Raw genomic sequence first — 13,949 nt, forward strand, 5'->3', positions numbered from 1 at the left:
GATGCTCAGCCCTGCAGCCGCCTGCACCATGCAGGAGGAGGCGGAACAGGGCTCCCCACAGCATTTCCCATGGCAGCAGCCACAGGCTCGTGGGGGTACTGGGGGGGCTTTACTAGCATGTGTGAGTTTTAACACCATTTGACCTTCTGCAATCCACCCTCCCTCCCCCCAGGAGGCTGCATTTTAACCAGATGCATCCTTTTCAGGGGTAAATCAGCACAAGGGATGAATCTGGGCAGGACATCGTGGCACATCCCAGCCTGCCCATGGTGGCCCTGCCCTGCTCCTGCGGGCTGGGCAGCAGCAGCTCCCCCAGCCCAGCCACCACCTGCGTTCCAGCGGCCGTTTGAACCGAAAAGCTGTGACTTACCATGGGGCCAGCAGGGCCTGGGGGACCCACCGAGCCACCTTCTCCCTGGACCAGGAGTGAAAGAATGCAGTTTTTCTAGCTTGTTTTGCTTTGGTTCTCTTGTTTTAATCTTCACACCCCAAATTCTCCCTTTTCTTTGTCTCAAGCATCAGCTACTTGGTGCCCCTTCGAAAAGCAACCTGGCCAGCCCCTGGCTCCCCCACTCCCTTCAAGTTGCAAGGTGCTTCCATTCACCACCTCTGTTTGCCTTTTAAAGCCTCTGCAAACCCTTCCCAGGCTGGGATGCCTCCCAAAGATGTGGCAACAGTTAAGCTATCAGTGGGCTGAGTGCAGCATGGAAAAACCCAGGTGCTGTCAGCCTGGGATTCATCTCAGCTGAAGGTGGTCACCTAAAATAAACCACAATGCAACGTGATCCACAAAAGCTCATTTTTCTTCATCACCAGCCAGGAGAATGAGCTGGGATGCCAACAGCCATGTGGGAGAGGCTGGAGGCAAGGGGAGGCTCCTGCCCCCAACACGCAGAGGGACAAGGTGCCTGGTTGCTCTGGGGCAATAATCCCATTAATAAAAGCCACCTCCAGGACAAAGATACAGATGTAATTACATCCAGGTCTCAGGAAAACAAAAAACCAAACAACAAAACTCAAGGATTTTGTAAGAGCGAACCACAAAGCAGTGCCAGTGACCCACAGAGCCCGAGTCCTTCCTCCTTGGACCCATCTTTCCAGTGGGGTGCAGCAGGCTCCTGCACCTCTTTGGGGATGGCTGGTGACACAGAGAAAGCAAAACCACTCACCTCCAGCCCCATGGGGCCTTGGAACCCCATCGCACCCTTCAGACCTGACATCCCCTGGGAAAGAAGCCGGGAGCAGGGTGTCAGCAAGGTGCCCACCCCGAGGTTCTCACCCCAAGGTGGCAGCTGCCTTTGTCCCATCCCTTGCAGGAAGGTCAGTGAAAACACAGAGACCATGAGGGCTTTGCTCAAAGCCAGAATGTGGCCTGGAGCCAGGGATGGAGCTTGGGACCATCACTGAGAAGCAAAGGTGCTGGCCCAGGAAAGGAGATGGAGGGAAGGAGCAATCCCTGTGTGGCAGGGAACGACACCCCCCCCCCCCCCCCCCCATCAGCTTTTCCATTAACTCACATGAAGCCCTGCAGGACCTGGCAGACCATTTTCTCCCTTCACGCCCTGGAAAAGCCAAGAGCAGGCTGAGCGATGGAGTAGAGACCTGGGGCTGGGGGGCCATGGCAGGGAAGGAGCAACCCCCTGCCCAACCCAGGCAGGGCTGTGAAAAGCAAGGACAGACACCCTCACCTTGGCTCCCTTCTCTCCTTTCTCCCCAGCTGGTCCAGGGTCACCTAAGAAACCCTGAAATGGAACAACAAGGATGTATGAACCCCAGCTGGACCACCAGGAGTTCAAATGTGGCTGCTGTGCCCCAAAGGGCTGCTGGTGTGGTACTGGGGGATGGGGACCCTCAAGCTTCTGCTAAATGAGGCAGCCCCAGAAGAAAAGCCTGGCTGCTTGCTTGTCCCTAGCACAGTGCCACCCCACTGTGGCTGCTCCCCTCCCGTGCCCCAAGCTAGTGTTGCACCCAATGGTGACACGGAGGTGTGCTCCAGCACCCGCAGGGCTGGGACAGGGCTCTCCATAGCAGCGCCACGCTGGGTGGCATCGCCTGTGCCTTGGAGGACACCATGGTGCCCTGAGCTGTGCACAGTGGCCGTGGGGAAGAAGAAGAAAAGCTTCACGGGCCCATGCGAGCGGTGCAAAGCCTCACGTGTCTGCAGCTGCTGGGTGCTCAAGTGCACAGAGGTTGAGCCCAGGGGCAAGAGATTCTCTGTCTGGATGCTTGGAGGATGCTCACAGGCACAGAGGGTACAAAGTCCAGGCCAGAAAAGCTATATGATAAACTGTGTGGGGCTGCTGTTTCAAAAAAGAAGAAACTAGGTTTCAAACACCCCACTATGATCAGACCTCAAAGGAGCCCAAAATCTCCTGGGCAGCTCCAAAACTTTTAGCTAACACTTGCCTTAAAAAGACTGGGTGGTGGAAAAGGGGGAAAAAAGCACTTGCTTTTTTTTGAACATTTTATATCGTGGCTGACAAACCCTGGGAGCAGCCTGGAGAGGAACTGCAGCGACGTGCACCAGCAGCCCCCGCTGCCTGGGGGCTTGCACAGCGGGCGCAGCGGTGAGGGCAGCTGCCAGCCAGACCCCACACGGCTGGAGCGTGGCAATAGGGCATCCCACCCCGTAACATCACATCAGGCTGGCACACGTGGCTGCAGGCCTGGGGGGATGCGGGTACCAGGCGCTGCTGGTGCAGTACCAGTGGAACCAGTACTGGAAAGCTCTTATTGCTTGGCATTAAGTGGACTGAGACTGGGGCTGGCACCGAGGTGTGCCCACAGCACTGAGTGCTGAGCAAGTGAGAGCCACCTTACCTCTTCTCCCTTCTCGCCAGCCAGTCCCCGGTCACCCTGGAAGCCCTGCAGTCCCTGGGGAGAGGGAAAAGGAGCCAAGCAGGCATTGAGGGGCTGCCCTGTGCCTCCCACCCATGTCCAGCTCCAGACCCACTCCCCCCTCCCCACTGTGCTGCCTCCTGCCCACGGCCACCCTGGTGCACACTCCCAGGGGGCTGCTGGGACCCCCAAACCTCTCAGTGTGGTCCAGCCCCTGATACCATCCTCCAATAGCCCCCCTGAGAAAGCTTCCAAGCCCAGGTGCATTGTCCGTGCTCCCCAGGGATTGCTGCCAGGGGTCTGGAAAAGGGCAAGAACTGTCACACCACCAAGTGACCAGTTTCATGTCTTGAACTCTATCCAGGCAGTCCATAATTGGTTTCATTTCTTTCTTCCCCTCTCCCAGTTATTTTCTCCTGTAAAAGCAACTGGGAGGCTCAGATGCAGATGAGCAGCCCAGCCCTCATGCTCAGGCCACCCACAGTGCAGGATTTGCAGCGCTCAGGCTATCCCAGGTGCACCTCAACAGACACACGTGACGTTCTACAGCTTTTTTAGGGGGGAAGCATGAAACTTGAGGCATTAATCCAGGACTGCCTGGGTTTGTAGGCTTAGGAGGAATATTTCAGTTGAAGGAGGCAAGGGAACATAAAGAGCAGCAGCATTAGGAGCCTCTTGTCTCCTGCCCAGGGCTTGGGGATGCACATTCCCCTCGACACCAGCCATGCCATGGCCCTGCCTGCAGCTCACCTGCTCGCCTGGCAGCCCCCACGGCCCAGGTTTGCCATCCAGGCCAGGGAAGCCATCTGAGCCCGGGTAACCCACACGTCCTGGCAAGCCCTGGAGCCCGGGTTCACCCTGGGTAGAAAAAAGCCAAGCATAGAAAATTAAAAAATCCACATCATTACGAAACCAATAAATGAAATGCTGAGCTCTCCTTGCCTCCTGCTTTTGCAGCAATACCTGCTGAACACCAAATACCTCACAAGGAGACGGGGAGGCTGGCAGGGAGAGAACCTCCATGGATCCAGGCCCTGTAAACATTGGGCATGTGGGTCTGCCCAGGCTCTCCGACTGAAACCGTGGGAGAGTCACAACCAGCAGCCATACAGCAAGAAAGAAAGAAAGTAGAAGGCAAAGAAGCAGCAATACGTTAAGAGAAGGGCAAGCGAAAACCCTTTGCATCTGCTTCTTGCTCTGGGGCTTATGCTCAAAGCCATTTCTGATGCCTTCCCATATGCAAGAGCCTGAGCAGATCCTCTGGACTGGGCATCACCAGCTAAAGCTTACAGGCAGCTTTTTTATCCCTTAGCTCATGGACTATTCTGAATTAAGGTAAGATAAAGCGCAGTCTGGAACAAAGAGAGGACATTTCCCTTCAACTCACTTTGACTTTTGATTTCTCAAAAATTTTGGAACATTTGGTCAAGTCCAAAAACTGAACTTTGTTCTAGTTTGCAAAGTCAGAGTTTGAAGGAAGGGCAGAAACATGCAGCTGCCTCAGTTACTTCTCAAGTGAAGAATCTGGTTGTGAAAATATAAAAGCTTGTTTTGGGGAGGTTTGTTTTTCCATCTCCCTCCCCCAAGGGCTTCAGCCTCGCACAGCCACCCACGTGCATCCCCCATGCTCATTAGTGGTCATGTATGCTTGGGGGACCCAGCCCCAAAGCCAGCTTTTTTGCCCCATTCCACTCCTAGTCCCTGCTCTGGGGAATATTTATTGTTATTTGCAATTTTGCAAGAAAGAGACCTGGGCTGCGATGCACCTTGGGCTGTGACTGTGGCAGGCGAGCCCAAGGAGACAGGCCAAATACGAAACAGATCGTGGGCAAACCCAACCCAACCCAACCCAATGGTGCTTGGGGCTGGTGCAGGTGGATGAAATGCCTCCTCCTCTTCCTCACCCCTGGTGTCATACAATCAGCCTGCCCCAGGCAGTGAGAGCAGGGAGCGGAGACCTGCTGGAGCCTGAACAGGCATCAAAGACCTCTTGGGCCAACATCTAGTAGAAACATGAACGTTAACAAAAACCACCCCAGACTGGTCAAGAGCCGAGTCCAAAGCAGAGTTGAGTTTCCCTGTTGGAAACCTGCCACACAAAGCCTTTGGTAGATGCCAAAGCAAGAGCAGGAGAGCAAGGAGCTGGGGACAGGGCTGTGGCTGTGACACAGCCCCCCGAACTGAAGACATCAGGCTTGCAGATGGACTGTGATGGGTGGAAAAAATTTACTCCTTTCCGTTTCTGTGCTGATCCCCACCCCGAACTTCTGACTCTCCTCACAGATCCTGTTTATGTGAAGATGGAGAATAACTTCGGCACTTTTTCGTTAAGCTATACTGACAGACTCCAGTGTTTACACTCAACCGGCTTAACACAGTCAGTGATGTCTTCCAGATGTTAGCAGCTGGTAAAATACTATCCCTGGGGTGCACCCCTGCTGCATAAGAGTGGGGCCAGGGGTGACAGGGTGGCAGGATACACAAAGGAGAGCAGACACGCAGCGCCTGGTGGTGTAGCTCCCTTTCTTGCCCAAGATATTGACTCTAACTTCTATCATAAGCTTTTTGGAAAGCTCCAGCGATGCTGGGAGACTGGGACATCTGCTTGCCTTTCCTTTTACCCACAGGGCATCCAAACCCCATGGGCTCACTCGGTCAGTCCTGGGGGAGGTGGCCAGGTACTGGCACATCCCTTCAGCCAGAGCCACGGGGAAGGAGGTGGGTGGTTTTCAGCAGGTGACAAAAGGACAGAATGCTTTTGGGACAACTGTGCCAACCTGTGTCCACCAGCTTGGGAGGGCATCAGGTAACACACAGCAGAGTCCAGCACCCAACGGGACTGTGCTGAGCAGCCATTGAGACCATGTACCTGCTGGAGCAGGGTGCTGCAAGCACAGGGCAAGAGGAGCTACAGCACTGACTCAGTCAGGGGAATGAGTCTGCTGTGCAGAGCCACCCCTGCCAGCCACAGCAAGGTCCCCAGGGGGAGGGGACATCACCTCCCATGAGCTTTCAAACCAGGCACACATTTCCTTGCACCATTCCCAAACCAGCAGCACACCTGGCTGTTACAGTTCTCCCTCACCCAGTGCTCCCGGGTTTGATCCAAGAGGGGCAGGGTCTCCGAGGGTCCCCAGGACAGCCCCAAGGGCACGCTCAGCCTCTCCAAACTGGGCTTGCCCTGCAGCCAAGCTCCCCCCCCCCCCCAGCCAGCACCCCCACTTACCGCATATCCCCGCTGGCCTTTCTCACCAGGCTCCCCTGGATCTCCACAGGGTCCCTGTGTGCAAACAGGGACTGAGTCAAAAAACACATCCCCCCCCTCCGCCCTCCCCCCGGTCCTGCTCCATGCCAAGGACAGCTGGAGCCCTGCAGAGGCTGCCACGGGGAGGACAACAAGCAATGCAGAGGCAGCCTTGGGAAGGGCAGAGTGGGAGGATTCGCATCCCTCAGCGCACCCACCACCCTGCCCACCATCACAGGGTCCGTGGCCAGGGTAGGCTTGGAGGCAGCAACAGATCCCATTCCCCACAGCTTTGGTGCCCCGCTCCCCATTGCTTTGGCGCCCTACAGGAGGTCAGGACAGGGAGTTTTGCCTTTGGTTTTTTTGCCTCATGGCACTGCCCTTATTGCAGAGGCCAGATGCCGGGGTGGGCAAGCATCACCCAGCAATCCTGAGGGTTGCATGGGCACGGGGCTGCACACCCACCAGCATGGGGCTTGGCCCCATTCAAGTACTGCATCAGCTGGTCTCTGGCTTGCTTTTGTGCCTCTGGGAGGGATCCACATGGTCCCTATCCAAACAGGGGGGCAGGAACCCGATGCCCTGGGGAAGACAAGGCAGCACCATTCAGCTGGCAGAGACAGAGGGGCAGGGGCTGCGTCTGCCAACAAAACCCGGGGAGTTAGATATCAAACATCATCTGGGTTTCGGTGGAAAGCAGACAAGCAAACCATTAGGCTTCTTTGAAACCTAATCCCAAAGCCCTTAATTACAGCATGCCAGAAGCCACCGGGCAGCAGATACTTTTTGGGGCAGCTCAGGACTGTGCAAGTGATTGAGGCCATTGACCCTGCAGGGTGCCCCGGGCCAGCCAGGGTGGCAGTGGGGCCAAGCAGCACCCAGCCACGGTGGGGACACCAGGGCTTTTCTTACTTACAGGTGCTCCTGTTTTCCCTGGATGTCCGGGGGGGCCAGGGGCTCCAGGTTTTCTCTAAATGAAAAAGAGAAACACTTGTAAAACAGATCTCATTGACAGAGTGCTTGGAGAGAAGAAAAACGCAGCTGACCAAGCCGAGGGAAAAACAAACCAGAAAAAGTTACTTAACAGCTATACTCACCGGCCAGCCTGCATGCAGAAGCTGGTAAAATGATGATTGCTGAAAGGAGAGTGGGAGAAAAAGCAATATGTCAAAAAAACCCCAAAACCCAATCCCAAATCCCTTTTTGCTGTCTTCAACACTTTTTTCCTGTTGTTTGGGAAGACAGCAATGAACCAATCCTCTAATCCACTTTTTTTTATATTACTTCTGTGCATGTCACAGGAGAAGGCTTAATCTAAGGACAATGTGTAGGAGATAAGGAACTATTGGCCTCATTAGCAAACTAAGACAGAGTCCACTTCTTCTGAAGTTTGTTGAAATTCAGCTTCCCTGTGGATGATCTTGCAGCCTTGGGACACCAAAAATGTTTTGCATGTGGAGAGGTCAGAAACATGTTATTGGTGAGTGCAGGTACCGTCAGGTATCTCCAGCTACCAGCCATCCTCCTGCCCTCCCATGCACCACAAACCACAGACACTCAGGAGGCAAAACCCACCTTTGCTCCTCCTCCTCCTTCCCACGGTGAGCCCAGACATATGGTCCAGAGAGCTCCTCCAAATCCTGGCTTGCATCAAAGGCTAAGAAAAGCCCCCCTTGTCCATCACCCCAGTCCTAAGCAGCTGGAGGGGCAAGATTTCCACGTGCTCCCCAGCTTCAGCCTCAGGGGCGCCAGGAAACCCCCTCCTGTCCACCCCCCCAAAGATCCATCCTCCGATACCAGAGAGAAGAGAAGGGAAAAAGCCAAGGAACTCATTAACGAAAATAAACACAGACCTTTCAACATATGGAAATATTTCTAATAATGAGCGGGGCTCTCGGGGGCAGATGATGGATGGATGCATTTAACTAGCTCTAATGCTGCACCAGGCATCTTGGTTCCTTTCAAGTTGATCCCGAATTGATTACCGTGAGTGAACGGGAGCAATCCTTGCCAGCCTTCCAGGGCCAGGCCACAGTCCTCTTGTCCAGCCAGTTCTCATTTCCCTCAAAAGATGCTCAGAAAAACTTTTTTAGGTGGTTGGAGCATGGCCAAAGCTTTTGCTTGTCTCGGGAATCAGTGAACTCAGATTCACTTGGGACAGGATATTGTTTCATTAGGCTTAAAAAAAAATATTCCAGCCTTTTAAAAAGGGGGAAAAAAAAAATCCCACAGGAGACATGAACTCATATTTCAGAGCACCAGATGCCAAGGAGAGGGGAGAGAAATTAATTGCCTTCTGCAATTTCAGCAGGAAATAGTCGGTACTTTGCTCGCTGCAGCTCTGGTCAGCAGGGAGCAGTGTGACGGGCAGCGGGATCATACGCAGATAGAGGGGATGGAGGACGGGGAGTGACTGCTGTATGGATACATCCTCCTGTAAAACTTCAGCCCGAGAGTAGGGCAGAGAAAACCCTTCCAACAGCTCCTCGAGGAGCAGGTCATGCTCTGCAGCATGGTCTCAGCCACCCTCCCCAGCCCACCCTGTGCCCACCCTCCCCACGGCCACAAAGCCACACAGCCATAGAACTGCATCGCTGCTGACTGTTCAGTAGCAGGACATACCTAAAGGTTGCTTCTTTTTTGCATGAAGCACTATTTTATTTTGCTCTAAGGTTACCAGCCCTCATTTCCCAGCCTGACCTCTTGCTTTTAAAGATACTGGGAGAGATAAAGGACTCTAGTACTGTAAATTAAGCTCCCTAATAACTATGGGAGCTCCAGTTCTCCCACCTCATTCCCCAGCTTCTGGGACTCCACCACTACTGAAGTCAGCACTGCTAGAACAAGACTGCAACAGCTCCTGCCCGTCGAGCTACACTGAGACAACTTCTTGGCAAACCCAAGGCCTGTCAACCTGTTGTAAACATAAACGCATGACAGGGGCTTGGGTTGGAACCGCGGTGGCCTGAAGCTGGTTTTGCTCAGTTTCCATGAATGGCAAAGGCTTCTTTTACCAGGAAGGAGCAGGACAGGTTACTGAGCATCCCAACAGCCATAACTGCTCTGGGACGCCCCTTGCTTTCCTGGTCCATCATACCGCATTACATCCCCCAGCCTGAGAAGCAGCCCCTCTGACTTGCATTTCCAAAGGCTGAGCCAACAACAAACCCCAAATGCCCAGAATGTCAACCCCTGCAGCCCCCAAATCACAAGCATTCAGTTGGCAAAAGCAGCACTGTCCCAAGCCACAACATTTCTCCAGCCCCCCAGTAAGTTACAGGGGACGGCAGAAGCAGACAGCACACCCCACCCCACCCCCCATCCCCACAGAACCCAGCTTTTCACCCCTGTGCTATCTCAACAAAGATTAGCAAATCCCAGCCCACAGCTTTGCACTCCTGTTTCCTGCTGCTGAGCAAAACGCCGCCACCGGCGCTGCGGGGGTCATATGGCCACAGACACAATAGCCCAGAAAGGCTTTTGGGTGCCCCACGTCATCCCTGCCAGACACTGCCTTCCCCTCGAGATCGGCACTTTGCCAAAAGCACCGGGCCAAGTGCCAGCACACAACCCACCGGGAGCCTGCGGCCAGGGCCCCGGCAGCCCTCCAGCTTCAGCTTCCCAAACCCAGACGAGTGTCTGCTCCCTCCAGCACTCCCAGCACCTAAGCACCAAAGGAATGGTGCACCAGAGGAATCACAGTCTGCAGCAACATCCGTAGGCATGAGCACTTCTGCCTGCAGAAGAACAAAGCCCGAGATCCCTTTCCAAATGCAGGCAGGGGGAAAAAAAAATGCAATTCTGACTGAGTGTGCGGAGCAAAGAGCATCAGCAGCCCTGCAAAGTGCTGTAATCATGCTCTGACAACAGGAATCAATTCTGCAGGTGTCCACCCCAAATGCTCTGGGAGTAAGGTGACTGCCCTGGCGCAGGCATGGAGATGCTCTCTGGCACTGCCAGCTTCTTCCAGCCATCACTTGCAGCTTGCTCTCCTCTCTCCCCGTTTACTCTCTTCCCACACTGTGTGCCTGCAATGGGTCTTGTGAGCATCGATAACAGCACAGCACCTGCTCTAGAGCAGCAGGAGGACAGGAGAACATGGAGGTCCTCCAGGTCAACCAAGGTATCGCCCAATGATCAGCTTTCCTGCCCTTCCCAGGGGGAATCTGCTCTCTAAGGAAGGTATTTATCTGCCGATGCTTTGATCTAAGCCAACACAAAACAGCAAGGGGCAGGTCTGGCCCAAGGACTTCTGGTCAGTCAGTCCAGGCTCGGAGCCAGACCAGCACGGGGCCACTCCCCACCTCATACCTCCAGCCAGCATCATCCCTTTCTCAGGACATGCTGTGCTGCAGAGCAGAGGTCCTCCTCGCTGTATGGTCTTGCCAGCACCAAAGGCATTTGTCCTGGAGTGGAGGGTGCCATCACACTTCACAAATCAATGAGTTGAAGATAAGTCAAGGGATGTTACAGATGCACAATGCAGAGAGCGATCCCACTCCAGGGAGCCCCAGGCTGGTGAAGTGCCTAAGGCAGTTAGAAAGCCAGTGCCTTCAGCTCTTGCCCTGCCTGCCTCAGGCAAGGCTTGAGAGGGAGTTTGAGATTAACCACAGCAGCTGCTTAGCTGTAGGCAGCTGGGAAACCCAGACGGGGCTGGCTGGGTGGCTGCAGTGATCGCTTCTGCAGTGTGTGGGGTTTTGCAGCCAGCTATGCAGCAGCTGAAGCACTCCTGCCTCCCCACAAGTCCCATCCCTGCTTCTGTGCTCCCCCCCAGCAGCAGAGCTCAGGCAAAAAAATACCTCGTCTTGGCAAGAAGCTTGACAGGCACAAACCCTGTGAGCCAAAGCCACGGCACACAGCTGGGGCACAGCAGGAAACTGGAATATGGTGGAAAACAGGAGCAATGCTTCGTAACTGGTAATGCAGAGCAGGAGAGGGGCTGCCTTCTGCATGGCTTGGACCTTTGGCCCCTGTCCTACAGCGGTAGGCCACGAACCAACCTAGGGATGTCATGGATGTGCGTGGACCACAGGGACCCAAGATCTCCCAGTCGGTCACAGGGGAAAGCGAGAGCTGTGTGAGCACAGCTGTAAATAGGGCACATGCTGATCCCGTTTCACCAAGCACAGCTGCCCGCAGAGCCACCCCCAGCGAGCTGCAGCCTTGGCATCCTCCCTCTGCCCCCACCTGCCCACCCCATCTCTGTCTTCCCACCCTGCATATCCGGGATTTCAAACCATGGCAAACCCTCCCTCCCAGCTCACATCCCAGCAGAGGCATGCCTGCCCAGGAGCCGACGGGGAAGTCCAAGCCTGCTGTGGCTGTAACTCACCGTGAACATCTGCCAGTCCTCCCTGGAGTTCCTCCAGAGGACGATGGTGGGGACACCGGGGATGCCCACAGGGCCCGGGTCACCGGGGGGGCCCGTTCGACCCATGGCTCCAGGGTACCCCTGGAAAGACAAGGGCAGCTCCTTAAAACCAGCCGGGGGCTTAACAGTCAACACAGGCTGGACATGGGCTCGGACTCAAGTCAGCCTCTGGGTGGAGGCTGGGTCTAGGCACGTTCCTGGGTTCAAACCAGCTCTTAACATCTAAATAACCATGACAAGATGGAAAGCAAAAGGAATGAGCTTCGCACACACGTGCCTGTGCCCAGACCCATCTAAATGCCACAGGAATTGAAGCTAAAGCACACAGAAGTGGCATGATTCATGGGGCAATGAGACTGACCCTCTACAGCTTGGGAAAAATGGAAACTGCTGTGCAAAAGTGGTTGGGAGCACTATCACTGTTTTACTGATGGGGAAACTGAGGCACCGCACTTAATCCAGAGCATCTCCAAGGCAATGCTGTGTGCTGCAGGAGACCAAGCTGCACCGTGCGCGCTGCTGTGTGCGGGGTTCCTGGAGCAGGAAGGGCAGCCGAGGGTCTGACCAACATGGTGCTGGAGGACAGATGTCCCTCCAAGATGAGCTGGTGGATATAGCATGGGGCTGAACTTCGGGACATGCCAGCATCCCTCCTCCAGGTGACCTGAGCTAAAGCTGCTTTGTCTCTGCTCTGCTGCCTCTGCAGAGTCAGGAAGTGGCTCAGAGGAAGGAGAGCAGCTTGTCTGGACAGCTTAGTCCTCAGTCTGGGCTTCAAATACCCAGTAAAAAAAGTTCTTTCCTCTTCCAAATGCACACAAAGGGCCACCAGGCTGCTACTTCATAAGCTCACACTGCCCTCCTGGTGAAAAACAGCCAAACCAACCCAAACCACCTGTGGGATTTGCCCTGGACCCTACACCCCATCCTGCACCTTCCTGTGTTTTCCCGGATACTCACTTTGTCTCCTTTGGGTCCCACCAGTCCACGTCTCCCAGGACAGCCCTGAAAGGCAAAGAAGGAGCACTGTGTCACCCCAAAGGGGGACCCCACAACCAGAGGAGATCCCACGGTGGCTGGGTGACCAGTGCCATGGCCAGGGCCACCCGAGCTCCAGGGAAGCAGGAACTGAAACGGCTGATTCAGAGCAACCCAGCAGCACCGAGCCTCAAAGAAACACCCCAAAGACCAGCGGGTGGAAAGTGCAACCTATTTTATGCTGCTCCCTTCCCAGTCTCCTGCCCTGGCATCAGAAAGCAGCTCTGCTCAGGCAGCTGCACAGTGTAATCCTGCAGCATCCATCACAGAAATGCCCCAGATGATATGGCCGGGGAGCAGGAGCACATTTCCTGACACCTGGTGAGGAAAGACAGTGTTAGGGAAAAATCCCATAAAGTTGGATGATGTCCACATACTCAAACAGTAGTTTGGACAAGGATGCAAACATCTGTGGCTTCTAACTTGTGTGAGATCTGATCTAGCCCATCTCTAGTCAAAAGAGCGCATTTTGGCCAAGCGGTGACCCCACTTCAGGGCTTACTGAAGCATCTGTCCAGACAGAAACCAAGTCAGATGGGAGATCCTGGCTTTTCGTGATGAAAGAAATCTCCCTGGAAGATGTCAGCAGAGACTGATAACGTGCTGGGCTGCAGCACAGCATCTACCTGTGTGTCTGCTGCAGAGCTGCGGCTCTGGTGGCTCCAGTTACTGCTGTCGTTTTTGTTCTGAGCTTGCAAACAGCCTTATCCAAGCCTGGTAGCGAGCCTGGGAATCCACCCTGAATTAACACAACCCAAGCACAGACACAGCAGCATTCCTGTGACCACCGAGGCAAGCCCCGACCTCGCTGCCTTGTGCCGATGGGATGGGTAATGGTAAGTTGGGATGGGTAAAGAGGCCAAACTCACGTCATCCCTGATACCAGATGCCTCCAGCAGGATTCAATTTAAGCCTACAAATAGAAACCACATCTCTGCTGCTAAACAGCTAGTGCTAAGTTTGAGGGGGAAAAAAAAAAAAAAAAAAGCAAAGCCTATGGGGACATAGTGACAGCTGGGAACCCCCATGAAACACTGTCTATGAAAGCCAAGGAGCTTTTGAATACTGGCAACACAATGAAACCCCTGCAAGGAGGATTAGCAAGATCATAAAAATCAGCAGGTTTTAAAGAAACACTTTTAATTTCTCACAACGTGTTGTTTTTTTCCCCAGTTGATCTCCAATGACTTTACAGTGGATGGTGACTGGTATGGGAACTGAGGGCATGCAGTCTGTGGGGTCTGCAGCCCAGAAATGCCCTGAACAGCATTAGAGCATTATCAGGATTCGGCAGGATTATAAATAAACACTTCCATCCAAACCTCCTGACTGGAACAGCTACTCAAAGTGTTTGCAAAGGCATAAAAATCTCTGAGGGTGGCAAACGACATACATGAACTTGCACTGAAGGAGAGGAGCCTGGTGGGGTGCAGGGCTGGAGGTCTGTGCCCCACCAATTTC

General features: G+C 54.3%; 1 protein-coding gene across 1 annotated transcript in view; it reads right to left on the reverse strand.

Annotated features, from left to right (window-relative positions):
- The window catches only part of LOC119154087 (collagen alpha-1(I) chain-like), a 90,512-nt gene that overhangs the window by 22,127 nt on the left and 54,436 nt on the right, over nucleotides 1–13,949 (reverse strand). Inside the window, 11 exon segments of the mRNA XM_037401257.1 lie at nucleotides 371–415; nucleotides 1,170–1,223; nucleotides 1,518–1,562; nucleotides 1,689–1,742; nucleotides 2,821–2,874; nucleotides 3,589–3,696; nucleotides 6,065–6,118; nucleotides 6,999–7,052; nucleotides 7,180–7,218; nucleotides 11,415–11,534; nucleotides 12,411–12,455. Coding sequence (XP_037257154.1) covers nucleotides 371–415; nucleotides 1,170–1,223; nucleotides 1,518–1,562; nucleotides 1,689–1,742; nucleotides 2,821–2,874; nucleotides 3,589–3,696; nucleotides 6,065–6,118; nucleotides 6,999–7,052; nucleotides 7,180–7,218; nucleotides 11,415–11,534; nucleotides 12,411–12,455 — 672 coding nt within the window.

This window comes from Falco rusticolus, chromosome 9, assembly GCF_015220075.1.
Source record: "Falco rusticolus isolate bFalRus1 chromosome 9, bFalRus1.pri, whole genome shotgun sequence".
Lineage (NCBI taxonomy): Eukaryota > Metazoa > Chordata > Aves > Falconiformes > Falconidae > Falco > Falco rusticolus.